The sequence below is a fragment of the Nematolebias whitei genome, chromosome 9 (assembly GCF_014905685.2).
Source record: "Nematolebias whitei isolate Nwh7 chromosome 9, NemWhi1, whole genome shotgun sequence".
Classification (NCBI taxonomy): domain Eukaryota; kingdom Metazoa; phylum Chordata; class Actinopteri; order Cyprinodontiformes; family Rivulidae; genus Nematolebias; species Nematolebias whitei.
The window spans coordinates 44,226,092-44,253,682 of NC_056506.1; the positions used below are offsets into that span (position 1 = coordinate 44,226,092).

General features: G+C 40.8%; 3 protein-coding genes and 2 non-coding genes across 6 annotated transcripts in view; all 5 read right to left on the reverse strand.

Moving 5' to 3' along the window:
* Positions 1–2,037: 2,037 nt before the first annotated feature.
* Positions 2,038–11,181, reverse strand: acadm (acyl-CoA dehydrogenase medium chain). The gene is made up of 12 exons (XM_037681888.1): positions 11,125–11,181; positions 9,267–9,372; positions 9,031–9,128; positions 7,543–7,612; positions 7,222–7,322; positions 6,646–6,726; positions 4,958–5,088; positions 4,592–4,700; positions 4,319–4,459; positions 4,011–4,106; positions 3,693–3,941; positions 2,038–2,598 (listed from the first exon to the last, which is right to left on the reverse strand). The coding sequence occupies exons 1-12, from the start codon at positions 11,137–11,139 to the stop codon at positions 2,527–2,529; spliced, it is 1,269 nt and encodes a 422-aa protein (XP_037537816.1). The 5' UTR covers positions 11,140–11,181; the 3' UTR covers positions 2,038–2,526.
* Positions 11,182–16,149: 4,968 nt separating this feature from the next.
* LOC119414778 (40S ribosomal protein S8) lies at positions 16,150–19,058 on the reverse strand. The gene is made up of 6 exons (XM_037681889.1): positions 18,987–19,058; positions 18,052–18,158; positions 17,737–17,836; positions 17,369–17,544; positions 16,868–16,997; positions 16,150–16,303 (listed from the first exon to the last, which is right to left on the reverse strand). The coding sequence occupies exons 1-6, from the start codon at positions 18,988–18,990 to the stop codon at positions 16,194–16,196; spliced, it is 627 nt and encodes a 208-aa protein (XP_037537817.1). The 5' UTR covers positions 18,991–19,058; the 3' UTR covers positions 16,150–16,193.
* LOC119415314 lies at positions 17,080–17,148 on the reverse strand. Its single transcript, XR_005187047.1, has one exon. It is a non-coding gene; the product is annotated as a small nucleolar RNA SNORD38 (small nucleolar RNA).
* LOC119415315 lies at positions 17,901–18,010 on the reverse strand. Its single transcript, XR_005187048.1, has one exon. It is a non-coding gene; the product is annotated as a small nucleolar RNA SNORD46 (small nucleolar RNA).
* Positions 19,059–20,904: 1,846 nt separating the features above from the next.
* hectd3 (HECT domain containing 3) overlaps positions 20,905–27,591 on the reverse strand; it is a 13,837-nt gene continuing 7,150 nt past the window's right edge. For both annotated transcript variants that reach the window (XM_037681890.1, XM_037681891.1), the window contains exons 10-20: positions 26,430–26,612; positions 26,301–26,353; positions 26,061–26,229; positions 25,865–25,978; positions 25,249–25,338; positions 23,516–23,722; positions 23,305–23,434; positions 22,557–22,631; positions 22,382–22,463; positions 22,204–22,275; positions 20,905–21,065 (exon numbers count right to left, since the gene is read on the reverse strand). In XM_037681890.1, the coding sequence (XP_037537818.1) occupies positions 20,981–21,065; positions 22,204–22,275; positions 22,382–22,463; positions 22,557–22,631; positions 23,305–23,434; positions 23,516–23,722; positions 25,249–25,338; positions 25,865–25,978; positions 26,061–26,229; positions 26,301–26,353; positions 26,430–26,612 (1,260 nt within the window). In that variant the 3' untranslated portion in view covers positions 20,905–20,980. The remainder of the gene's footprint in view (positions 21,066–22,203; positions 22,276–22,381; positions 22,464–22,556; positions 22,632–23,304; positions 23,435–23,515; positions 23,723–25,248; positions 25,339–25,864; positions 25,979–26,060; positions 26,230–26,300; positions 26,354–26,429; positions 26,613–27,591) is intronic.

A 27,591-nucleotide genomic window follows, 5' to 3' on the forward strand; every position in this document is an offset into this window, starting at 1 on the left:
CGCTGTGTCCCATTCGTCATTCGAGCCAGGTCCAATGGACGTTAAAAAAATAAAAAATAAAACTTCCAGAGGACCTGACTTAACTTTTATAAAATTTTCTACCTGGATTATTGCATGAGGGTCCATTTAATTTCTATGTGCACAATTTTCTTTCAACTTTGAGCTGTCTAGTTTATTTTTTACTTGGACCAGATTCAGTGTAGTCCACAAGTCAAAGAAACGACTGAAAAGACATTTTAATTTTGTTAACTTAAACAAATAATGTAAAAGATTTATGAATCCCAAACTCCGCTTTCAGCATTTATAGCTCAGTGATAAAGAGTCAAAGTTGTAATTGTTGTAGTTTTTGAACTAGAAGAAAACAAAGACCTGTCATGACAGTCAGGCCATTAGCGTCGACATGCACCGTACATGTGGCGGACAGTTGTACTCAGCAGCAAGTCCAGATTCAGTCTTTGGCACTTGGGTCGTAGGATCAAGATACTATTGCGATTGTGTAACAGCATTTGGTGAAGTCAGTGTGATGGTGTGGGAGGCATCTCCCTCCCTGGAAAAACAAGGCTTCTAATCACTGGAAGCAATCTGTTAGACTTATACTGTCAATTATTATTTATTATTGTGGCTGAGAATATTTCCCCTCTAGTCTGAGAAGCAGCTTGATTGTCACCCAAAACTTTATTTTGAACTGAAGGCCTAATCGCCTTAATGGCAAAATTATTGCATTGCACTTAATGTCTTATTAACAGATGTTTAGTTGTAAATATTTCAATATTACCGTTATTAAGACGGTTGCTGCATGGCTTGTTTGCACCTGCATCATCCAGGACATCCTTGTAGGAGATTAATAATCTCAATGGATTTTTTTTCTCGGTAAAATAAAGGTTTAAATAAGTTGTGACGTTCTTTGATGCCCGTGAACCATATGGTTGTGCAGACAAAGTGTGAAATGTGCTACAACTGGCTTCAAGGACATCACTGAACTCCCTGCTGAGAATGTTATAAGTCAGCAGATAACGCTGTCCTCCGATCGTTTCCGCGACACTTCATGCTTATGCATAGATGCTGCATACTTACCGTATTTTTCAGACTATAAGGTGCGCTCCAAATCCTTTAATTTTCTCAATCGACAGTGCGCCTTATGTATGAACTCTGATCATGCTTGCTGACTTCAAACCGATTTTACGTGGTTATTGTGAACGAGTTGAATAAAGTTTGACTTGTGTTTTTTGTTTCGCTTAATGCGCCTTATGGTCCGAAAAATATGGTCATGTATGTAGTAACCTGTCCTGAATGAGTCCTTGCAAATAAAGTGCTGGTTAAAAGCTTCACATGCTGCAAGTTGTGGTTCTTTCAATTAAACAATGTTGATGAACAAGATAATTTCTCCAACACAATCTCACTGCAGAGGTACCGAGGTTAGATTCCTGTATTTCCAGTCTGGGACCAAACTCTAACCTCCAAGATGGCAACAGTCACCCCACAGAGCGGGGGTTTGTCAGAGACCTCCAAGATTTGGAACCGCAACCCCGGCGATCAGCTTAGGCCACTCGGTCCAGAGTCAACCTCGCTGGCTGACTGGGACGCTGGTTGAAGAATTGGACGGCGTCCCACAGCAGCGTGGTGAGCTGCAAGGAGGGGCCAGGCTGTTGTGGCTGTATATGGCTTTTCCACATGCCACTGAAGCTCGCGTTTGTTAAATGAATAAATAAGGTTTCCCAATTTTTCTTGTTTCTTTAGCTTTCAATCATTCGGTCCAATAAACAACAGCAAACAGATGTTTGGCAAAGATTTGACAAGTTTTACACAAACTCAACTTGGCTGCTCGACCTTAGTTTTTAAAACAAATTTGGAAACATTTAAGAGAAAATACAGGATTTCCACGATTACAAGAAACTACAGGGAACTAATGAACCAAACGCACATTTCCTTACTTTTAGAGCTAGGGTCATTACCTAAATAAATAAAATTAAATTAAAGCAGTGCTCATAAAAATTTAAACTGCAAAGATTTTAGGAATTAAAATTTAATAAAGTTGGCAAACAAGCTCATAAAATTCACAAACATCACCGACCAAGTCTGAAGACGTGGAATACAGAACCGGTATCAGGTCGTGTAGAAAAGCAGACGAGCTGCAGATTCCTCCTGAAAATTACATTTAAACATCGTTTTTACAGGTTTGAGCTTTTCAACAGGCGGAGCTGGATGTTAACTTGATCAAGGCATGAGTGCGAAAAAGAAATTCCTAAAACGAACATTTGAACTCGTGTCTCATTCTGTACAAGTCACTCACGTACCTTCAGCAGTGAAACAAAGATGTTAAATCATGAAACTGAACTTTATCCTACGATGAGAGGAACTCCTGCAGCTACAACAAGACTTTCCTTTCATGGTGATTTAAGAAGGCGCTCTCCATTTTCACATTCCAGATAAAAATGAGCATTTTTAAGGCAAACATCTACAGCTTGAGTTCAGGCGGACGGCTTCACGTTATGTACATCACGATTCGTTGAAGACGAGGAGTCGGGCTCATTTCTTGTATTTCCCCAGGTGTTCTCTGGCGATGATGAGCCTCTGGATCTGAGCTGTGCCTTCGTAGATCTACAGAAAGTAAAAAAAGACCGATTTAAACTGGAGGAAACCAGTTTCCTGTGAAACCAGCGTGAACAGTTTGATTTTTATTTTTTCATTCTAGACATGTCAAAACCACTGCACAGGGCATATCAACATCAACACCAATATGAACCTGTGCATACATACATACATACATACATACATACATACATACATACATATATACTTATGCATACACATTTGAACATAGAACCCACTTGCAAAACAAACCCACATCGTGCATTTGCTTCGACTGAATGCACACAAAATAAATCTGTAAAATAAGTATCTAAGTAATAAGTATACACCTATCCACGTACACATGCACACACAATCCCATTTAACATGTTTGAAAACAAAATGCTGAATGATTGAGAAGCTGAAACCAGCTTGAATTAATTTCTTCCCTAAATTGTTAAAATAATTTATTTGAAACAGCCAAAATCAGAAAAATAAAAGTTGAAAGCAGCAAAAAATAAATAAATGAACAGCAAAAATGTGTAGAAATGAGCTGAAATAGTGAGGATCAATAGATTACTGGTACAAAAAATCTGAAATCAGAAATAAAAGCTGAAAAGGCAAAAAAAATAAAGTTGAAATTAGCAAAAAAAAAAGGCAAAAATTAGCAGAAAGAATCTTTGAAAAAGCATTCGAATTTGAAATAATTGAATCAAAATAAGCAGAAATTTGCACAAAAATGCAGAAAAGGCTAACTAAAATCAGCAGAAATTTTTTTAAGTAAAAAGTACGTAAAGAGCAGAAAGAAGCTGAAGCAGAACAAAAGCTGAAATGAAGGTTTTAAACGGCACAAAGAGTTTAAAGGACGTGAAGAAAGCTCCGTTCATTTGCAATGGAGGAAAACATGGCCGAAAAAGCTGAATATTAAAAAAATAAATAAAAAGCTAAAATTGCTCAAATACCAAACGTCTCAGCAGGACTGTCCTGAACGAGCCGAACGTTTTGGGATATCAAATGTTGAGTTATGCATCATCAAATTAAAAGTTCAGAAGATAAATCATCTTAACGGAGAGAATCCTTTATAAGAAGAAGTCCGGCTCGCCGCAGGTGGCGCCGACACCCACCTGGTAGATCTTGGCGTCCCTCATCAGCTTCTCCACGGGATAGTCGCTGTTGAACCCGTTGCCTCCAAAAATCTGAACGGCATCAGAAGCCACCTGGTTGGCGATGTCTCCTGCGAACGCTTTTGCGATGGAGGCAAAGTAGGTGTTCCTGCGACCCTGGTCCCGCTCCCAGGCCGACCGCTGGTACGCCATCCGGGCCAGTTCCACCTTGATGGCCATCTCAGCCAGGAGGAACGATACGGCTTGATGCTGCCCAAACGTCGTTCAGTTAAAACTCGTGTGCACGACAAATAAAAACGGACGTGTGGATCAACAAACCTCAGCGATGGCTCTGCCGAACGTCTTCCTCTCCAAGGCGTAGTTGGTGGCTTCATCAAGAGCCCTCTGCCCCAAACCTACGGCGCCCGCTGCGACCTGAACGACATCACGTCAGAGCTTAACTTTACTCTTACAGCTGTGAGCAGGACGTGTGTAGAGAAAACGTCTCATCGTGACGCCGTTACATCGGTTAAATGCAGAACTTTAACGCCACACATGATGAATGAGGAACGTCGTGTGTGTGTGTGTGTGTGTGTGTGTGTGTGTGTGTGTGTGTGGGGGGGGGATACACCAGATGGAAGACGTACCGGGGGTCTGGTGTTGTCAAAGGCTCCCATGGCGATTTTGAATCCAGCTCCTTCTGCGATCAGGACGTTCTCCTTCGGTATCCTGACGTCTTCAAACGTGATGCCTCTGGTGTCGGAGCACCTCTGACCCATGTTCATCTCCTGAACGCACAAACATTAACTCACAGAGTTTAGCTCAAACTAAACTCTGATAATAACAAACAGCTTCAGAAGTGAACACGTCAGCTCAGGTGCTTCCAGAAGAAGTGTAGAATGAGAGGACGTCCATCTTGCCTTCCTTCCTGCTTGGACTCCTGGAGTGTCTGCATCCACAATGAAGCCGGTAAAAGCTTTGCTAGCCGGACATTTGGGGTCGGCGTTGGTGCGGGCAAGGAGGAAGTACCTGAAAAGATTTAACAATTAATGAAAAAGGATAAAACATTTTAAACAAACAGCTTTAAAACCACTAAATAAATCAAACTTGTTTTGTCTGAATTTATTAGTCCAATCTGACTTTTCTCATCCAGCGGCACTTCAGAGTGAAGGAGACGCTCCACAGATCCCAGATCAGAGGAACGTTCCTCCAGTTAAACAGTGATTCATGACTTTATTCTCAAAACTGACCACAAACTGGACTTCAGAACCTGCAGGAGCACGCACCAGTTAGCTTTCCCTCCGTTGGTAATCCACATCTTCTGCCCGTTGACGACGTACTCGTCGCCCGTCTTCACCGCTCGGGTCTTTATGCCGGCCACGTCAGAACCCGCCCCGGGTTCAGTAACGCAGTACGCCTGCAGAGAACAAAATTAATGGTGTCAGCTTTTTCAGCCAATTACACGTTTTTTTTTTTAAGCTCATTTCAGTTCTTTCTGCCTCCATCTGTTAATTTAAGCTTTGTTCAGCCCTTTCAGTATCTTTTTGCAGCTTTTTTTAAAGCTAATTTCCCAATTTTTGTACAAATTTTAGTTTATTTAAACCAAATTCAGCAAATGCATGTTCTTTCTGCTTTCTTCTGCTAATTTAGGCTTGTTCTTCCATTTCAGTTATTTATTTTTGCTCATTTCAGCCGTTTCAGCAGGTTTTTCTGCAATAAGCATTCACACTGCATTTTTACAGGAAATGCAAAACCAACATTTTTCTGACTGGACAACTGAAAATAACTGGTTCTTTAGGTGGGTTCGAGTTGCAGCTGGTTTATTTAGTAAAACTAAACTAACTTTGTTCGGAGCTCAGCGATACAAAGGCCCCGAGCCGAGACTTTTGAATCTATGAGCCGACACGTCTCCCGTCAATTCTGTTCTGGTTATTTTTGCTGCTTTTAGACAATCGAAATTAAAAAAAAACTTACTCAGGAAAAATAATGAGGGCTGTGAAAATCCACCACTTTCTATAAAAAGCGCCAACTGCAACTAAAGAAATCACATTTCCTGTGAAAACGGTGTGGATGCCGACTCCTGAAGGGTTTTTACTGAAAAGAGTTCATCTCTAAAACTGTTCACGTGAAGCTCAATTTGAACAGACATGAGCTGAAAAAAGGGAAATTAACGTAGAAAGCATAAAAAATGAGTACGAAAAGATAAATTTAGCAGAAATTATAAAATAAAGTAGCCAGAAAAGCAACAAACAAACAAAAAAAATGCTGAAATGAGCAGTGAAAGGTTTTAAACAGCAGGACGTGAAGAGAGCTGCATTTATTTCCAATAATAAAAACATGGTAGAAAAAAACCAAACAAGTATGTCAAAAAGCAAAAACTGAGCTGGAATGTCCTGAATGAGCTGAACGTTCTGAGATACGACGCGCTCGAACGGCGCAAAAAAACAGCCGAACAAATTAATGCACTAAAAAAAAAAAAACGTACAAAAGAAAAATGGATCTCAAAAAGATTTAGAAACAGTCACAACAAGCTTTTTCATAGCTTTTGTCTAAAATACTCGACTTCCTGTGGGAATAAAAACGTTTCACGGGCTGAACGGTCGACGTCGCAGCACAGCTCGGTTGTTTCATGGTTATGATGCAATAAACAAGAAAAGCTGCGTCACCCCGTCACAAAACTGCAGTAGAAATGTTTCGGCAGCTAACGCCCTTAAAGTTTACGACTTAAAAAAGGTTTTCTTGCCGATACGTTTCCAACTCGTGGTTTTTAATCACGATCACTGCGTCACTCCAAACGGATCAGGTTTGACCCGACTGGCAACAAAAAACATCTTTAATATCCGTCATATCTCCATTTCTACTACAGGCAAGTTAAAAACAAACAGTTGAATAAAACTTGTTTCCATGTGAAAGGCAGAGCGGTCAAATCAACGGTTAATTAAAGTTTCGTGAAGCGTTCGAGTCGATCACTTACACACATGAGCGGCTCCTCCGTCATCCTCCCCAGGTACTTCTTCTTCTGGGCCTCGTTGCCAGCAAGAATAACGGGCATTTGCTGCAGAAACGAGTTCGCTCGGGGTTAGAAACCATTTATTTCAGTCACGAATAACGTGGAGTCAGGTTCGGATGAAGACGTCCACAACGAGTCGGGCTCTAAAAGCAGCACAGATCCCTTCGTATAATGCAATGATAAAATGGGTTGTGACTGCCAGTGACCTCGTTGCAGAGCAACAAATAGAGATTTGAATCACCAAATTTAAACAAACTGAATCAGTTTGAAGCTTCATATCCTCACGTTGCAGCACAGATCATTTAGTTCAACCTGAAAGGTTTTTTCTCAGGCGTCTGTCAGGAAAGAACTTTAAACTGTAAATAAAATAAAGTGTTGGATCGTGGCCGCCTTCATTGACTCCAGGATTTTCTCACTCGCCACGCGATCAGACGAGTTGCTCTTATTGGATTTTAAACAACAAAGTTTGTTGCCCTGACGGCATCGACTTGTACAAAATTAACTTCTGTCCCGATTGCGCAACAAACACGGAAGACTTACTCCCAGAGAGTTGGCCTCGATGGCGGTCTGCATTCCAGTGCAGGCGTACGCCAACTCCTCCGTGATGAGGCACGAGTCGAAGATCGACAAGCCCAGCCCACCTGAAAAAGGTCAAAAGAGCAGCGCGTGAACGTAGCCACGCGTTTCCACGCGGCTCAGCAGTTTTCCCAGAGTTCACCTGTGAATCACTCGTTCGTCACGAAGCTTCACTGAAAACAGCGACGCTCCAAAATGAACACCAACGTTCACACAACCAATCCTAAACTTAACGCTGAGGAAAAGCAGGATCTTACTGTAACCAGGTAAAGGAGGACAACGTACCGTACTCCTGTGGGATGTGGCCGTTCACCAAGCCCAGCTCCCAGGCTTTCTTAATGACGGGGAACGGGTACTGAGAAGTTTAAAGAAAGTCTTTTAGGAGCAGGAGAAAACCTTCAACTCAAATTTAGATAAAAACAGAAGCTGGGCAACAACAAATACTATTTATCTGACTGCCTTATTCAAACTTCTACTTTAATCCAGATACAGTATTTTTCAGACTATAAGCCGCACTTTAATCTCCTCAAAAATCGACAGTGAGCCTCATGCACGAGTTCTGGTTGAGCTTCCTGACCTCAGAGTTTATGTGGTTACTGGGAGTTGAATAAAGTTTCACTTATCTGGTTTGTTTCGCTTAATGTGCCTTATAATCCGTTTAGTCTGAAAAATATGGTAATTTGATTTAAACTGCCTGCAGGCCTGTTTGTTTCTGACGAGCAGCGTTGTTGATTTGAATTGTTACACCTCCAATACTTCCAAATATTTTAAATGATTGACGTTAAGAATAGAATAGAAACGGCCTTTATTGTCCCACGGATGGGAAATTCCAGTGTATCAGCAACAACAGATAAAAAGATTTAAAGATTTCACACAAAAGTTCCTAAATGTTAATAAACAACACAATATATAAGAAATAAGATAAACAATAAACAATAATGTTCAATATGTATTGGAGTATTGTTGGATGTATTGTTAATATAAATAAAACAAAATAAAATTTAAAAATAAAATAAAAAAGCGTTAGAAAACCTTTAATATTCCTCGTATTTGTTTACCACTAAATTCTGCAATTAATTAATTAATTTAATGAATCTGTCAAATCTGCTGTGGCAGGAAACGGAGTCCCTGGAAATAATCCACGCCATCTCCACACAGAAAGACCCCGAGCCCAACACGAGGATCGAACCCAGGACCTCCATGCTGTGAGGAACAACCGCTAAACCACCGTGCTGTTAACAGAGTCCAACATGGTGATCCCAAGTTGGACTCGGTTACAGAAATTCTCCTGCTGGAGTTCAGTCTCAGCTCGTTCGCAGAAGATCTCAGCTCTCCTCCCCAAAACGACCTCTGTTCACTCTCATCCTCACAACTTTGAGTCGCCGTTTCTTTTCAGAGAAGGAGAGAAGAACGTGGCGACCTGGCGTCTGTTTCGATCCCGTTTACGTCCGTGGATTATTTTACAGACTCCTCATCCACCGAGACGTCGGGCGCCCTTGTCAATGTTCAAATGTAAACAAACGACTCGTAATTGTTGGCAACAAAACACGAATCGTCTGATTTCACTCATTCATTACAAATCATGAGGTAGACTTTTGATACTGCGCGATGAGAATCGTTGTTAAATTTCAGCATTGATGAAGTAAATAATCTTTGATAAATCACATATTTTGACAGCTATTGTGGCTTTAAACAGATGAAGCCAAGGCTAGACAAAAAGAACGCAGATTTTTTTTTTGACAATGCAAACATCTGGATCCTTGCTGAACTTACTTCACCGCTCCTGTCGTAAGCAGCTGCAACAGGGATCATCTCTTCACGAGCAAACTTCCTCGCCAGCTGCTGGAACTCCTTCTGCTGATCGGTCAGCTCTGCAGCAGGAAGGGAAGAAAAACGTTTACAAATTAAGGTTTTCTCGTCGCAGAATGAAATCATTTCATCCAGGGTTGTTGATATGAGCTCTCCGCAGCTTAAAGTCGACCCGTCTTTTCGTTTCACGTTCTGCTTACCAAACGAGTAGCCGGGGGACCCTGCGGGACTGCTGGAAGCAGCTGTAGCTGCGGTGGCACTGGAGCTCTGCAGACGAATCCCAGACCGAAGTCCGGCTCTGAAGACCTGAGTGGAGGTCCAAGATCAGCATTACGATCATTTTCACACTTTTTACGTCAAAAAGAGGAAAACTAATCTAAACTTGCTACGAAACCACTGGTTCTGGAGCACTGGGCCAGCTCTTTACCCTCACTAGAATCCCCAGAGGCATGGGAGTTTGCCCTACAAGTCTATACGTGTTTTTGTTCCCCGGGGCAGGAGGGGCTCTGCGAGTATGGGATTGGGGGTCTGTCACTTCGGCCCATTCAGTCTGTAAAAATACGTTGGAAGAGTCTGGTTTGGAAGCTAACAAGATGAAAAACACCAAATTTCAACAAACCAAGTATCATTTTGATGCTTCTGAGATGGTTTTTGAAAAAACAAACCATTTGACAAGCCAGAGTCAAATCCAGGAGGCAGAGTTGGATTATGCCACACCTATCGCTCGTTTCTCCTCCGTTACACACCCAAACCCTCATTAACACAGCCAGCTCGCCCACGGCTCAAATTAAACAAACCAAAGCTCTAACTAATAAATCATAAAAATCTTATTAAACTAAACAGTTACTTTACCAGAACCATCTTATATTACAGATCGTACTGTTCCGTTCTTTCTCAACAGAGCACTTCACTCTCAGACTGTAGGTTTACTTGTGGTTCCTAGTTTCCAAAAGCAGAATGGGCAGATGAGCTTCCAGTTATCAGGCTCCTCTCTTGTGGAAGCAACTTCCAGTTTCTGTCCATGAGGCTGACACATTGTCCAGTTTTAAGACTGGGATTAAATATTTCCTTTTTGATAAACCCTATAGTTATGGTTGGCTTGTTACGCTGCTGTAAGTTTAGACTACTGGAGGACAAATTGACCAAATTTCCTCACTTTGCTGCCGTCTTCACTTGCTCTACCGGTTTGTATTTGTATTACTATGTTAACTTGTGTCGTTTTGCTTTTCCTCCTACAGAAACCACACCTGGACCTGCCATTCTGTGTTCGTTTCCGCTTCCTGTTCCTCTCAAATCCAGCCAGTCGAAGCAGACGGCTCCTCATCCTGAGCCTGGTTCTGCTGGAGGTTTCTTCCTGTTAAAGGGACTTTTTCCTTTCCACTGTCTCCTTTGGGCTTGCTCAGGATGGAAGATCGTGATGAAATGAAGATTCAACACGATCTGCTGCTTCCTTAGATAACTTTTACCAGTTGGCTTTAAATTATAATGGATGTGAATGTTTGTTCTGTTGGGACTTGGTGCTAAATAAATAAACTGAAGTGAAATGAAACTGAATTAAAATGTTGACTTAACTGGTTAAAACTGACCTCTAGTCAACCTGTCAACACTTCAGGCATAGGTGCACATCATAAATAGCAAGGACAGCAATGTGTCAACTAGTTAAATAGTTAAGTCTTTTAGTAATTACTAGTAGTCGAGTTTAATTTTTAGGTCAAACTAGTAGACAATTAGTTAACATACAAAGTTTTAATGCTTTTTCCATTTTTATTGTATCTAAATGTTTTATAATATAGTCAGCTATTATTAACCATAGTGACAGCTGAATAGATAAAATAAAAAATAAAATGTCGCATTAAAAGGATTATAAACATTCGGATCTTTCCGTAAATGAGCATCATGTAGTTTGTCCGCTGTAGCATTTTTGCTAACTTGTTAGCTTACGTGGCAAACCAAAGCTCGGAAATCTTCAATTAAAACGTGAAAATCCTGTTATAAAAGACAACAACAAGTTAACCGGATACCTATATAAAAACATTATGAATATGGGTAAAATCATACCTTATTGAGCAACATTTTTATGTCAAAGACGCAGCAGAAACAGAAACGATCACTAACCAGCTGATACCGTACATATACGAATTTATACTATGGCCCGCCAACCAATCAGAGCAGCGGGATTAGTCACGTGTTGCCACTTAATCGCCTTCTCCACCAATCAGAGCTGGCGGTATCTGTCACGTGCCATAACTCAGCACCAGGGCTGTGACTTTTGTCCCAGTTTGCCAGTTATCTAATGAAGTAGGCTTGTATTTATAGAACTTTATTTACCATAATGATCGTAGTGGAAAATTAAAACACGGTCTTAAAGTCAGCTTGAAACGTCAGTGAAGCTGAAGACTCTAAATGCTGGAACCTTTGGATCATAGCAGATTGTCTGTCGTCTAAAGGACACAGATAAGGGAAATAAATTGGTCTAAAGTTCAAATGGTTGTGCAGGGATAAAATATGGCTTTACGGTGATTTCTAGCGCTTATTAAAACAAACGTAAGGTTAATGAGGTTAGGAGGGTAAAAAAAAAAACGTTATTTAAACGACAAAGCATCAAATGAGTCATTTATAAGTTAAATCCTCAACGTTACTCCATTCAGTCAACCTTTATTTATACAGGTTAGTCTCACTGAGCACCGAAGAGGACTCATTTACGAGACATGTTTTAGACAAAGAACACAGATGAGGTACAGTTTTAGACAAAGAACACAGATGAGGTACACACAACAGTACAAATAAGCATATAAAATGAAAAGTCTAACCTGGTCCCTCAGAGAGGTCAAGGTCGAGAGCTTCAGACCTTTTTGCAAGACATTCCAGGAAACAAGAGCGAGGTAAGATAGATTCAGATCTTGTCTAACTCTGAATGCTAGGAACATCTTGTAACTGCGACTTTCCTTCCTCCATTTACTATGGTCACATTATTTACATGAACGCCTCTACAAGCACAGTGCAGATGTTGGATGCTGTCTATCACGGTGCACTAAGATTCATAACTGGCTGTGATTATCGTACCCATCACTGCACCCAGTATTCACTGGTTAACTGGTCATCATTAACTTCACAGACTCTCTCACTGGTACATTTTCATCTTTAAATCACTTCTTGGTCTGCTGCCTTCATACATCTCCTCCTACATGTCTCTGCGTGAGTGCAGCTACAGCGTGCGCTCTCAGGACATTATTACCTGCAGTGTTCCCTCAGTGAGGACTGAACTAGGTCAAAGGGCCTTCTCCTACTCTGCTCCTGTTTCCTGGAATATCTTGCAAAAAGATCTGAAGCTCGACCTCTCAAGTGGCTTCAAACATCTACTAAGTTCCTGTCAAGAACCAATGCAGACATGTTCCTGTTTTACATTGCTTTATAATGTAGCCACTTTTTATGAATATTTTCTTCAGGTGAACTTCAACACTTGCTCTTGTCAAGGGCGGACGTCTTCTCCTCCTCTCCCTCTCCGCTTTGGCTCTGTCCTGTCTGTGAAACTGCTTAGAGATTTTCTTCTACAACTCTTCCAAATCATAATTATGGACTTGGATTTGGTCATTTGGTCCCTCAACACATTTGATAACATTTCTTTGAAGAGAAGACAGGCTTTAGTCGAGCCCATTTGCCCTGTTGGCATGTACACAGCTGGATGTCTCATCGACTTGGAAGACTTGATGACGTGTCTGTCTCTGCTGCCATTTGTGGATTTTAAGGACACATTTATAATTTGATTTATCATAACTGGTTCCGCCTATTTGGATTTGGCTGGTTCCTGGTCTATCAACAATTAAGGAAGTCATCTGCAGCAAATTTGGACCTTGTCAGGCTGCCTGCCTTATACGGTGGCTTGGTTCGTGCCTCGAGCACCCAGACTCAAACGCTTTTGACAGAATGGATCAGATCTCGGGGATTATTCTCAGGCACGGTCCATCGGTGTGGCTATGTAATTTAGACGTTTCGGAACCGAGTGGACCGACAGACTCAAGGTAGATGTCATTAAAGTTCTGCCCATGTTTATCTGAATTCATCTCCCTGACTGGCCTTGACAGGCCATCTTATCTCAACCCACCTGGAAGTTTTGTAAATCTGAAGCTCTACCCCTCCCTCCCCTCCTACCAAGGAATTTCCATGGACTTTTCAGAGGGCCCCAACTGAATAAACATTCTGTCATAGTTTCAGGACTCTTTGGATTAGTCCTTGGCTAATTAGTCCTTGGCTCTTTGGATTAGTCCTAAGTGTGTACGGATCTCCCCAGAGGGAACTATTTCAACTGAGTGATTTTTTTATGAGGGCAGCATAGTGACGCAACTGGTAGAGCTGCTTCCTCTCAGCGCGCAGGTCCCTGGTTCAAATCCTGGTCCGGGGGCCTTTCTGGGTGGAGTTTGCATGTTCTCTCCGTGCATGTGTGGGTTTTCTCCAGGTACTCCAGTTTCCTCCCACAGACCAAAAACATGCATGTTAGACTGATTAGTAACTCTAAATTGTCCCTAGGTGTGAGTGAATGGTTGTTTGTTTCTATGTGTCCCTGTGATGGACTGGAGACCTGTCCAGGGTGTACCCCACCCCTTGCACAATGGTTGCTGAACATGGGCACCAGCGACCCCCGTGGCCCAAAATGGAAGAAGCGGGTAAAAGATAATGGATGGGTGGAAGTGAAACTTGTATATTATAGTCATCCATTACCCCCCCCCCCCCCCCCCCCAATGTTGGCATCATTACGTGCTAGTGTGCAAGATTTTTTTTTCTCCCCATTATCACTGTTGACCTTCAACCAGAGGTTGTGTTACGAATGTATTTGTCTCCAAACCCTGTTTTTTTCTCCACTTCAGTCTGTCCAAACAGGTCTCACTTGTAAATGAGTCTTCAAGGCTCAATGTGACTTTTCTGTTTAAATAAAGGTTGAATGAATGAATGAAAGACCTTTTGCCTAGATTGGTCCACATTGAGGGAACAATGCATGTAATAATCCAATAATTCTGTCAGGTCATTTGGACAGTTTCTGTTTCATAGAGACAATTCGTCCTCTATCTGGAGGGCTTCATAGAGGGCGAAATGTCTCTATGAAAATACATTTTCCAGATGACCTGACTGGAGAATGACTGGATTTGACACCAGGATGATTGAGCATGAACTTTGTTGCATGTAATAATGTCCTGAGTGCACGCTGCGGCTGCACTCAAGAAGTGACATGTAAGAGGAAATGTATGAAGGCAACAGACCAAGAAGTGATTTAAAGATGAAAATGTACCAGTGAGTACATGATGCTAATGACCAATAAATACAAGGTGCAATGATCGGTACGGTAGTTACAGCCAATTATGAATCTTAGAGCACCATGATACAGTATCCAACATCTGCAAAGTGCTTGTAGGAGTGTTCAAATAAATACCAGTAAGGTCACTGTGGTCAATGGAGTGAAGGAAAGTAGTTTACAAAGTGTTCCAGTTAAGACGCTCCACTCTGAAAAAGAAATTGTTTTGTTACTTTACCAAGTTTTCAACATGAGGCTCAAGAGACACAAATTCAATTCAGTTTATTTATATAGCGCCATATCTCAACAAAGTTCTCAGGGCGCTTTATAGAAACATTCACATACATAGAAAAGCCAATTAGTAAAGTTCTCCATCTAAGGAAGGAGCAGACTCGTTGAATCTTCACTTCGTCGCAGTCTCCCAAAATACCCAAGTATTTAAGAATTACTAGTGGTACCCACTTCCTGTTTGAAAACATTGCTGCTCCAAATGAGGGGAAAAAGCAATTTAGCCAATAAATTATCCCACATACAGAGGTAACCATTTAATGCATTTAAAGATGTCTCATTACTGGTAAATGTCCATTTTAACTTGGGATTTCCTCAGACAAATGCATTTACTGCAAACGATGAGGTTAAAGGTCGCGTTTTACTTTTTTAAAGTGCACATGATGAAAGGTACATCCACTCATGTTCAGTTAAACCAGTGCTTCTTAATTATTTTCTGTTGTGCCCCCTCCAGAAAGAAGTAAACATTTCACCCCCCCCCCCCCCAACTCTCTGCCGCGACTGTAGTGTCTATAAAATTCTTATAAATACACCTCTGCCTAACATTGTGTCCTTAACATTAAAGAAAAAATATATATATAAATAGATAAACTTACAAGGAAATAACTATCATTGTTTTTTAGTCTGTAACAGAAACAACTTAAAGTGCATTAATTTGCCTGAAAAAAAAAATCCTTTTTTAAACTAAACATTTATCACTATTTGATACTGAAAAATAAAATTAAATGTAATCAAATAATAAATTCAAATTGGTCAGCAACATTTTAACTCAGGAGTATTAAAACACTGACCTACAAAACAAAAATGAATAAAACAATTTATGCTGATTTTTTTTAAATCAAAATGATTAAGACAGGATCAATGAGCACTCGTCAATAAAACAAACAAAAAATTGTCAACATGAAAGAAGAGGGGCAGGTGTCACTCTTGCATCGAGTTACTCTTTGTCACATGTGCGCTGTGCAAGTGTCCAGAGCATGAAAAAACAGCAGCTTAACTGAGGTGAATTAATTTTGTTAGCAAAGAATAGAATCCTAACATTTATCAAGACATTACTTCTGTAAATTGTACTTTGACAAACATCAATAAAACAAAAACATTTTGTCAGCGCAAGAGGAAAAAGGGGGCAGGTGTTGCTCTCGCTTGAGTTTACTCTTTGTAGCATGCATGCCATGACGTCCATAGCGCATGGACATAAAAACAGTAGCGGAGGTGATGGTTGGAGGTGATTTATCGTGTCAGCAGCAGAGGAGACACGGTTCATGCATGGCTCCCAAAACCACAAGGCAGCCATATTTGTTCATAACTTTATTATTACAAACACGCGCAACAAAATGAGAATGGTTAAAAAAAAATAAAATACTCCCTGCGGCAAAAACAAAAAACATGTTTTCTAGGGTCACATGCGGCCCCCCTGGCCCCCCAGGGGGGCACGCCCCACTATTTGAGAAGGACTGAGTTAAACGCAGCTCACTCATTTTGTAACAGAAAGGACAGAAACGGGTCACAGGTGTGGGACATTTAAATTTTATTGGCGTATCAAACAGCTGTACATCTATTTGCCTTTCTTTGCCTTGATCTTCCTCAGGTAGAACTCGAGCTCTTTGCCCTCCAGGATGTAGCCGTCTGCCCGGCCGCACTGACCGGGTCTGGAGGCGATGCAGGCTGGAGAACAGGAAATCAGACGCAACGTGTAAAAAACATTGAACTGGAATCCAGTGCTCTTTGGAAACTTTTAAACACGCAGGTTAAACAGATGCACAACTCAATAAAAATGCTTTCATTAGTTTAATATCAGTTTGGTTGTTAATAATATTTATGTATAAAACTGTTTCTTACTGAACCAACAAAGTTGCTTTATGGTAATTTTAAATGACCTTTAGTGAGAATCACAAAAGGTTTGTATATAAAATATTTTAAAAGCCAGGATCTGTTTCATTTAATCTTTTTTGTTCAAGTTTTTAACGATTTATCAGCAGGAGTCCCAAATTACCCACAAGTTTACCGGTACGTAAAATAAACACGAGCAAACAGACTCAAGGACAGAAACTTAACGATCCTGTGTGAAATCTCAAAGTGTAAAAAAAAGCATAAATTTAGGACCCCCTCCCAATAAATTATATTTTTGTTGAGCCAAATTTCAAATAAATCAAAATTTCTTCAGTTTAGATTCTATTTGAACGTCGACAATGCATGTTTGTATTAAAGCTGAAACAACGTTGGACCTACCAAGGAGCTTTCCCTGCAGGAACTGCTCTTCCAGGAGATTGCTGATCTTGGCTGTCTTTTTACGTTCCTCGTACTTTTTCTGGGTCTTCTTGGACCTCTTTTTGTTGAGGAGCTCCTCTTCTTCAGGAGTCTGCACAGAAAAAAGACAACTTCTCAGAGGGATACAATGAACTTTTTAACTTTAAAGTATCAACTTTTTGCTGACTTCAGTCTTTCTCAGAGCCATTGATGTCACCACTTCCATTCAGTAGCAGAACTGACAAAGATTTTCATCACAGAAAGACGTTGAACAGATCAGACGGGAGCTTTAACACCCCCTCAACAATAAACTTTAGCCAGATTATTTTACCTTGTGAGGCAAAAAACAACTACATTGTCTGCACACATCCTGATAAACCCACCAAACCAGCAGAATATAAAAACTTTACTTGGCAGAAAAATAAAAGGTATTTTCGGCAGCAACATGTGCAGATCAAACCAAAACAGCGACAACAAACATACCAGCTTGGCCCCCTTCTTGCGTCCCAAAGGAGTGGCGTAGTGGGCCTCATACCACTGCCTGAAGGGAAGGCTGTCCACCAGAATGATGCAGTTCTTCACCAGGGTTTTGGTTCTGACCAGCTCGTTGTTGGAGGCATTGTATACCACATCAATGATCCTGGTCTTGCGTGTGCAGCCTGTAAACAGTCAGCGTAGTCAGAACTAGAAAACTCCCCATCAAAACATCTAACAATGTTAAAAATGATTGACAGATCTTTCTCAGCGTCACTGATGTCACCACTTGCATTCAGTAGCAGAACTGGACATGGTATCTTCATAGAAAGCAGCACCAAAGAAGGCGTTTATAAAAGCCACGTGGGAAAACGTACCCTCAGAGCCCCATGAGAAGTTTCCAGAATCCAACCTCAGAGCACGGTACTTCTTGTTCCCACCATGGACCCTCACCGTGTGGATCCTACGAGGTCCAATCTACAAGAACAGGGCAGTTTTAACAACTTCCAAGTGGCACAAGCAGCACAAAAACAGTTGTTAAAGTGTGTCAGTGTAACTATGACATGTCCCAGCATTGATGAGCCTAAAGCTTTGAACCAAAACGGCACAAAAACAGGTCCCACCTAAGGCCAAGCTTTCATCACCCACACTTGTGTTAGGCAAATGTCCAAGGCCGTCTCCTCCTCTCTCACCTTTGTGTTTGCAGGTGGACGCCCGAGCTCATACTTCCTTTTCTTGTGATAGGGCTTGCGTTTACCGCCGGTCTTGCGGCGTTTATGCCAGTTGTTCCTTGAGATACCTGCATTGATGTGAAGAACAACCAGGTGTCAGACTCGTGCACTAAAGATGTTCAACAGAAGTATTTCCATTAAGTGCTTGAGTGATCAGTTCTCCAAGGTAGTTTGTCCACATTGTGATTTAAGAATCCGCATAAAAGGTTTCATCACATCACTCAAGCAATTTAGGGTAAGGCCAGAAATTTAGAAGAATCGGGCTTCCAAAAAATTTTAAATACACGTCAACAGGTTTATAAAATATCTGAATACATAGTAAATGGTTTAACATTTAACTATTTTAAGTACGATAATGCCAGACTGTGGCTATAAGAGTCCAACATGCACGCACATCTACCTAACAATCGGTTAAATAAAATCAGCATTAAAACTCTCCAGAACAAAAAAAATTAATCATTTTCCTTGAAACGTATCGAAGCAGCAGCACGACATGATCAACATGCTAGCTAATGCTAACAAGGACCGCTAAAATAAACTTTAACCTTTTTCAAAACGGCTTCTGTAAAACTGACAGACTGTAACATAAACTCTACCTCTAATTTAAAAACATTTGAAAACTCCACCAGCGGCAACATTACCAGCGCAGAAACACACTTTCAGCACCTAGCAGCTAACTGCAAGGGCTATGAGAACAGCCATCTTGAAATATTTCGCTCAACCACAGGAAATTACTTCTTTAACGCATAATCCACCGCGGCTAAACATCCATTCTGAGGTACAAATGTTTTTACAACATTTAGCTTTAAAAAGGCAAACCATTTAGCGCATTATTCTTCGTCAAAGCATTAGATGGAGAAGGATTCTGCCTCCGAGTAAAGAAGGAAAACGCGTACCCATTCTCAGGCGCCGGCTAGAAAGAGGAACCGCTAAGGCTCATGGGAAAGTTTCAAGACTCGAGTTCTCGCGAGATTTGACACCACGGCGAGATTTATGCACCGTTTTCAACTAAATAAGAAAACCAAAAAACTTTTATTCCTATTAAATAAACCTTGTATGGCGATATAAATGTCAAGTTTTATTGACTTAAATGAACCAAAGCCTCTGCAACAAACGAACAAATATGTTTTGTTTTATTTTTAAATTTAATGTTTATGACATTTTAAACTGTTGATAGTCATAACCTTTTATAATTTCTACTTCAAACATTTTGTGACCCCTGCCTGACAAAATGAGTGACAAAAAATAACATTTCAAGATTGAGTCATTTTTTAATTATCCATGTCAAAAGCTTAAAAAAGATAGTTTAAAATTTTGTGATTTAAAACTTAATTTTATTGGTCTGGATTTCTTATTGTATCAAGGCAAAGTCATTTGGATGAAGGACAAAACATTAAAAAACAAAAAAAAAACCTGTCCAGATGACATTACTTACCTTAGCTGGATTGTTTTACCTGGATTATTGAGCATGAACTTTGATGTTTTGAACCACTTTGGCTATGGCTGCCTCAGAGGAGTCGACGGGGGAGAGAGCGGGTCCCAGAAACCATCTTTTCACCAGCAAACCGTTTGGCCCACAATGTGAATGTGCTTGTTGGACTGAGTTCGTTGTGGCTCTTTGGTCTGACGAAGTCCTTTGAATGTAGGACGCAACGTTTCAACAAAGAAAAAGTCCCGATGATCTGACTGAACTTTGTTAGATTTCTTGTAGTGGCATAGTTGGCATGCTTGGTAAAAGTATGTTTCCCTACACAAACAAAAAGGCAAAAAATAAATAAGTTTTCACCCATCTAAATCCAATAGTTTTGTATTTGTCTAAGCTCGTTTTAATAAAATTTAAGTGTTCATCAAACTATTTAATTAGGAATATTAAGAGCCAGAATAAGTTCATCTAAGGGCCACTTTTGGCCCTCGGGCCATATGTTGCTTATGAATGTTATATTTAAAAGGGGCTTCTTCAAGCTGCACAGTGAGACCAAACCTTATACAAAAGGATTTCCAGCAGAGAAAAAATGTCAATTTCAAAGATTATTAAAAGGATTATTTCTGACAACATACTCATTTGAAAACATTGATCTAAAGGTAGATTAAGATTATATGCAATTTTATTTTTGTTTTCTGCACTGCAGCCGGCGCTCATTTGAACTCTTTTTGCAGCACAGCTCACGCATGTTAATATGAAATATACATCTGGAATGAGAAAGATGCAGATGTAAAATAAAAGCGCAACTATGATCTTAAACATGGTCAAAAATGTTATTAGCAATATTTATGACTTTCATCTGTAAATTTAATCTGAATTTTATTTAGGTAGATGCTTGTATGTATATATTTTATTTGTTTTAACGTTTTGTAAAAAAAAAAAAAGCAAAAATAAATCGTACATCTTCTCCGTCGTATCTTTGCAACAAGCTGCTAATAAATAAATTGTAAAGATTTGCTTTAAACCAGCCCTTTCTTTATTTATGACAACGTAGTTAAGACAAAGCTTTAATTTTTTATTTTAATTATAGTCTAATTAAATGTTTTTCTAATGGCTTAACAAAACAACAACAAAAAATGTGCTTGAAAACATTCAGGGAATGGACTGAAAATGAGTGAGAAAGAAACCCAATCAGCAAAATATCTTTAGAAACTGTGAAGAACTGTTGCTTGAAAATCTGCTTCTTGGAAGCAAAATATATAAAAAAAAAAGGGGCAGCTCCACTTTCCTCGTAGGCCTGTAAATATTTTATTCTTTACACGTTAAACTAAAGGTCTGTCTTTACAACAATTAATAAAACTCTCAATGAGTCCCTTTTGTTTCTACACAGCTCTTTATTATATACAGCTACTGCTAAGACGTGGTTGTGGGGATGTGGCGGTGAACTCGGCGTCTGGTTTTTGTTGGTCACTCCTCCCAGGGGCTCATGTCGGTGTCGATCGCCACGCAGTTGTACGCAGCGTAACGCAGCTTCTCCTCGCAAACCTTCGCACTGCAGGAGAAACAGAACGAAAGCACAGGCGACCTTTGAGCAGATGGATTAACGCAGGAGGCTGCAACCTCCACGACAAAAACAACCATTTCTGTCACCTTTGCTCTAAAAACAGCTGTGATTATCAAGTGGTGGCCCATGGGCCACTTCGAGTTGTTGGAGGGGGAGTTTCAGGCTAGTAGGGGCGACATTATAAAGCTAAAAATTTAAAACACTGAACTTTGAAGAGCCACTGCAGAGGGACTAAAGAGTCACATGTGGCCCCAGAGCCGCAGGTTGTAGACCCCTGGATTAACAGCAGGGTCTGCAACCTGCGGCTCTGGGGCCACATGTGACTCTTGGTCCCTCGTTTGCGACTCTTTCAAGCTTTGACCAAAACGAACATGAAATTTATTTTATTGTTTTTTATACCCACAGCAGAAAAAGCTCGTTTTTGCAGATTTTTTTTCTTTTTTGCGACACTTTTCTGAAAATCTAATCCTAACACATTAATTTATCCATCCCCACCGTGGATCTTTCTCTCAAATCCACCAGAAACTCTCTGGAATAATTTTAGGACAAATATTACAACGTGAAATATGATGAGTCAATCAAAAAAAAAAAAAAAAGAAGAAGAATGAGAAAAATAAAACTTAATTTAAATTAAAAGTAAATACAAGTTTGTTATATTCTATTTTAAAATCACAAAAAGTCACAATTACATAGCCAACAAAATGTCCTAATTTTGATGCACACTTTTTTAACTTACCATTTATTACTTAATAACTCGTCAGTGTTTTAACTTTTTATCAAAACTTGTATATTTTTTTCTTTTTTACATGAATATGTTCTTTTATTTTGTCCTAAAATGTAAAAATATCAATAAATGTTCAAATTAATTATATATTTTTAGTTTTATAGTGTCGCCCCTACTGGCCAGAAAAGCCCCCCTCTGACAAACTAAGTGGCCCATGAGCCACCAGTTTAAAACCACAGCTGGAGCAGGTGTTGCAGCTCCGGACACATTTTATTCCGTGAGCGAAGCAGCATAAATGGCAGACACGGATGAAAAAACAGAATAATGTGAACATGAGGAGGTTTAAATAAACAAAACAAAGTCCACGAAAGAGGAAATGAGAATGAATGAACGTTGCCTCACCTTGGATAGTTGGGTAGATAAAGGGTGCTGGAGCACGTGGACGACTGTGGAAGCGCATCGGTTGTTTCGGACCTGAAGAAGGGAACAAAGACGACGCTGAAAACTCACGCGTTCGAACTAAACCGTTCCCTGATAACAACCAAACCACGCCGCAGTAACAGTTCAACATAAGATTCACCCTTGTTTGTCCGGGTAGACGTAGATCGGTGCAGGGAGACGACTCCGACCCGTCACGAACCTCAGAAACCTGCTGCGATCCTCTGAAAGCAGAACATCCGGTTGAAATCGGATTTTCTTCTTAAAGACGATCACCGCTTTAAAAAATAAAAATAATTAAAAAAGAGATGATATACCGTTGGTGAAGCTAGTCAGCGCCTCCCATAAGTACTGGATCCTTTGGTCGCCTTGCTCCAGGTCTTCATAGCGCGCTGTGGGAAGAGCAGGATGGTGGTTTAATATTTTACCAGTTTCTGTTTCTTTGGTTTTACTCGTAGCAACACGACGCGTTTCTGTACGAGCTGCTCGTAAAATAATACTTTAAAACCGAATGTTTGAAACAAAACAGCCCCAACCTGTGGAGGAGTAGCTGCACTAAACACCTGGAGGTTTGCTACGAGTAGCCATGAACAGAAAATCAACGTTTTCAGCTTCTACAAAAATATTTTTAAACATATTTCATATTTGATCCTATGCTATTCACATTTCTGTGGTCATAATGTTATGGCTGATGGGTGGATAAAAACGACTTCACGATTCAAAACACCGTTCAGGTACTTTAAATGTTTATTTAAATTTATGTTTGATTAGCAGAAACATCGGAGACTAAAAATGAGTGAAAACTACAAAAAACATAAAATATTTGTTAAAAAACACATTTTCTGTGTTTATAAAATACTTTTATTGGATGTTAAACTCAAAAGATACAAACGTAGTAATGTTGAGAAGCTATTAAACATAATAATAAAAATGACTAAAATCTAAGTTTAACCAAACTAAAGTTTCATTCGTCTTTTACTGAAATTCTGGACTAAAAAAAACACAAAACTTCTCCCTCGTCTTGAATAACGACAGAAAATGTTTCTTTTAAACGTGAAAACTCACTGAGGCGTTTCAGGGCTTCCACGGTGACCTCCGGGTCTCCACACACTTTCTTTTCCACTTCCTGCAGCGTGAGAAGGTCCAGAACGGCCTGAGGAACCACCTTCAGCAGTCCTGCCTGCATGGCTGCGATCTGCGGCGCACGGAGACAGAAACATCGAGTCAAACCCTGAACTTCAGCTGCTGAGGGACGAAGTCACACGAGGAGCCTCGCCTGCTGCCTGCTCTCCTCCAGCCGAGCCTTCTCCACCAGGCGGATGAACTCCTTGCGGTCCTCGTATCGAACGGACACGTTGCCGCCGCCGGGGACGAGCTCCACCAGCTGGCCGTCGCTCAGAGGGGTCGTGTAGACCAGCTCGTCCCCGAACCTGAACTCGAAGGTCTCCTTGTCCATGTTCTCCATGGCCTCCAGCAGGTTCACCTGACGACACATTTAGAGGCCGTCAGGAACCAAACAGGATCGATCAGCGTTCGTGTTTTAGGAGTTACTGACGATCAAACTAAACAGAAAGTCCAACAAAGTTAAGTCGGGTCCTCTGGATGGTTTATTTTTGAAACGTTTCATCTTTCATCCCAAGGACTTCATCAGTCCGAGGAGCCACAACAAACTCAGTCTTATAAATAGGACACTCACATAGTGGGCCAACCAGTTTGATGGTGAGAAGCTGGTTTCTGGAGTCCACCCTCTCCCCCCGCAAAAGTGGTTCAAAACATAATTGAACCACTTTGGCCATGGCTGCCTCAGACGAGTCGACGGGGGAGAAGGCGGTCTCCAGAAACCAGTTTCTCACCATCAAACTGGTTGGCCTTTAAGAACTTTAAGAAGTTCACAGCCATCCAGGCTTTTATGTCCTCCAGACGTGAAAACAGAGGGGCCAGAGAGTTAGAGTCCTTTTTCTTTAACGGGACACATCAAGGTGAAGGTCAAGGTTTCTTTAGTGTCATTCGCGTCGTATGTGGTACATGTGGTGGAACGAAATTGTGTACACAGGGTCCCAGTTACATCCAACAAAAGTATAAATTGTAAAGAAAACCGTAATAAGATCTAAGATATGAACTAAGAAATACGCTAAACTAAGAATACGCTAAGCACTAATAGTACAAAAACAACACGCCGAACAACAGCAGCACATATATCTACGCAACAATGAAAGGGGATCCCATATTTTCTAAAAATAGAGCCAAGAGGAAGCAGGTACAGTGTAAAGAGGAGGGAGCCTAAGACTGAGCCCTGTGGAGCCCCACACAAAAGAGGAGCATAGGAGGACACATGGTCACCAAGGCAGACACAGAAGTACGCTCGGTTAAGTAGGACCTAAACCAGTCCAGTGTTGTACTGCTGACACACTGCTGATTCAAGCTACTTATAAGACTGTTTGTTGTGGCTCCTCGGACTGATGAAGTCCTTTGGATGAAGGACGAAACGTCGCAACAAAAAAAGAAACAGTCCAGAGCACCTGACTTAACTTTGTTGGATTTTTTTTTTTTTTACCTGGATTATTGAGCATGAACTTTGATAAACAGGAAGTGTTTGTGCAGAAGAAAGATAACGGATTACAGCAACATGGTTATAAAAATATAAAATGATTACAAAGTCAAACATGGAGAGAAAAGACAGCAGCAGAGTCGGGAGATGTGTTCAGTCCAGCAGTCTAAGCCTATAGCAGCAGAATGAAGAGATAACTCAGGAAACTTGTGCTGATCCCAACTATAGGATTTGTCAAAAAGGAAAGTCTTAAAACTGGACGATGCGTCAGCTTCACAGACAGAAACTGAACGTTTGTTCCACAAGAGAGGAACCTGAAAACTCAAAGCTCTGCCTCCCATTTTAGAAACTCTAGGAACCACAAGTAAACCTGCAGTCTGAGAGTGAATTGCTCAATGTGGAAAGTATGGAACGGTAAGGTCTTCTTTAAAGGGGTTCTACTGCGACTTAAACGCTCTCACCAGAACCGAGTCGACTGCTGGGAAGTCTTTGCTCCAGCTGATGGCCTCTCCGGTCAGCTGCTTCCAGACCAGCCCGGGCAGCGCCAGCACCTGCAGAATGAGCAACACGAGCGCTAACCACCACACGAGGGGAAACGTTTAAACTTCTGATGCAGAGTTTGGTTTATTGAACTAAACGAGTTTAGAGCCGTTAAATATCCAGAAGAAAATTCAACCTGTGCAGTAAATGAAAGTTAGGAGAGAAACTGTTTGTGTTTTCATGTAAACCCGAATAATCCTGTTGATCCCAAGTTTCTGTGTAATTATGAGAAACAAGTAAATAAATGTGAGTTTGTACTGTTCAAACCCATTTATGATACTAGTTCAAACCTATAAAAACACAAACCTTTACTAAGAATTACTCAAACATTTAAATAAAGCACCCACAGCAGTAAATGAGCCGTCTTATTACAATAAATAACTCCAAAGTTTGAGTCAAAAGCCGTCTTGAATGTTATAAAAGCCAAAATAAACCTCGTTTTTATGAATTGTTGATCCTCTACACCACTTTTTGTACTGACAGATGTTCTCTTGCAGAGTTCGTCTACGTTCGTCGTTCTTCTGTCGTGATGCTCACCAAGAAGTCTTTTCCTCTGAGAGCAGCTCCCATGAGCTGACCGATCCACTCGTACTTGTGGAAGTCCTTACAGGACGGGTTGGGGACGTAGTAGTCTCTGGCCTCTAAGGCGCCCTGACGGACGAGCGGACGACAGTCTTAGAAAAGCGAGGTCAGCCTGATCGTGGCGTCCGGCAGCGAGGAGCGAGGAGCCTACCTGGTTGGAGGTTCGGGTGAAGAACGGCAGAGGCATGGGGCACTCGGCCGAGCTGGGGCAAAGCTCCTCCGACATGTCCGCCAGGCTGTCCCGAAATCCTCCTCCCTGGTCGATGATTCCCTCAGCGATGAACTTACACTCCCACCACTGATCGTATCGAGCGGGCCACCTGAGGAGACAGATTACATCAGATTATAATCTGGTTCGAGCACATCTAGGAACGAGGCTGAGAAGACGCACCTATAATCCAACGTCTTCTCCAATTTGTCGGATGGTTTGAGGCCTTCATACACCTGCAGGAGAGAAGATCGCCCAGATGAAACCACAGAAACACCTGAGCTGCTTCCCGTCCCGACTCAGACGTTCTACCTGACTGAACACGGCGTTCTTGCAGCTGGCGTCCACAGACGGATTATCTCTGTGCTCCATGGCCAGACGTCTGTTGATGTAGAGTCGAGGCATGAAGTTTGGCTTGCTGGTCTCGGAGTCCTTCAGGCACTGAGTGATGAGGGCGGAGCGGCGTTTGGACAGCAGCAGGAACTGCTTTATGCTCTAGAGGACGCCAGGAACGCACGAAGGAACACACAATTATGAATTAAAGAATGTTTCAGCTTTTTAAAGGGTTCCTTACACTCCGCTTCTTTTAACTTTACGTTCCATGTTTAAAACAAATGAGTAATGTGTTCCAGGTAATAGACGCCACCACAAGCCCTTATTAAAACAGACGTTTTAATGACAGTGTCATAACCCTGGTTATGTTATTAATGCTTCAGTGCTGATTCAGCTCCGTCCACGCAGCCAAACGTTCAGCTCATTCAGGACATCGGTGCTGTGCCTTTGGGTTTGTAACCTTCATACTTTTCAAAATATTTACCTTTTTTTCAAAGATTTTCTTCATAAAATGAATTACGTTCTCTTCAGTTCCTTTAAAAACATTGTTTACTTTTGAACCTATTTTAGCTAATAGTTTTAATTTTAGCTTGCAATGCTACTCTTGGTTTTTAGCTACATTCTGCTACTTACAGCTTTTAGGTACTGTTCTGTTGTTTATAGCTTTTTGCTATAATTGCACTGCCTTAACTTTTTAGCTACCCTTTTGTTACTTTAGCTTTTAGTTACTTTTACTATTTTTGCCTGGAACTACTGGATCTACTTTCAGCTGCTAGTTAGACTTTAGCTTTTTTAAACTAGCATTTGGCTACTTTTGTTTATTTATTTATTGCTATTTTTAACTTTCAGCTAATCTTCTACCTAATGTTATGTACTTTTAGCTAGTTTGTGCTACTTTTATAAAATATTTTGGTACTTTTACCTGATGTTTTGCCATCTTTAGCTAGCTATTTGCTACTTTTACCTGATGTTTTGGTATTTTTAGTTTGCGTTTTGTTACTTTACCCGACATTTTGCAGCTTTTAGCTAGCTTTCTCTATTTTTACACAATCGTTTTCGTACTTTTACCTGGCGTTTTGCTACTTCTAGCTAGCTTTTTGCTACTTTTACAAGCTATATTGCTACTTCTAGCTAGCTTTTT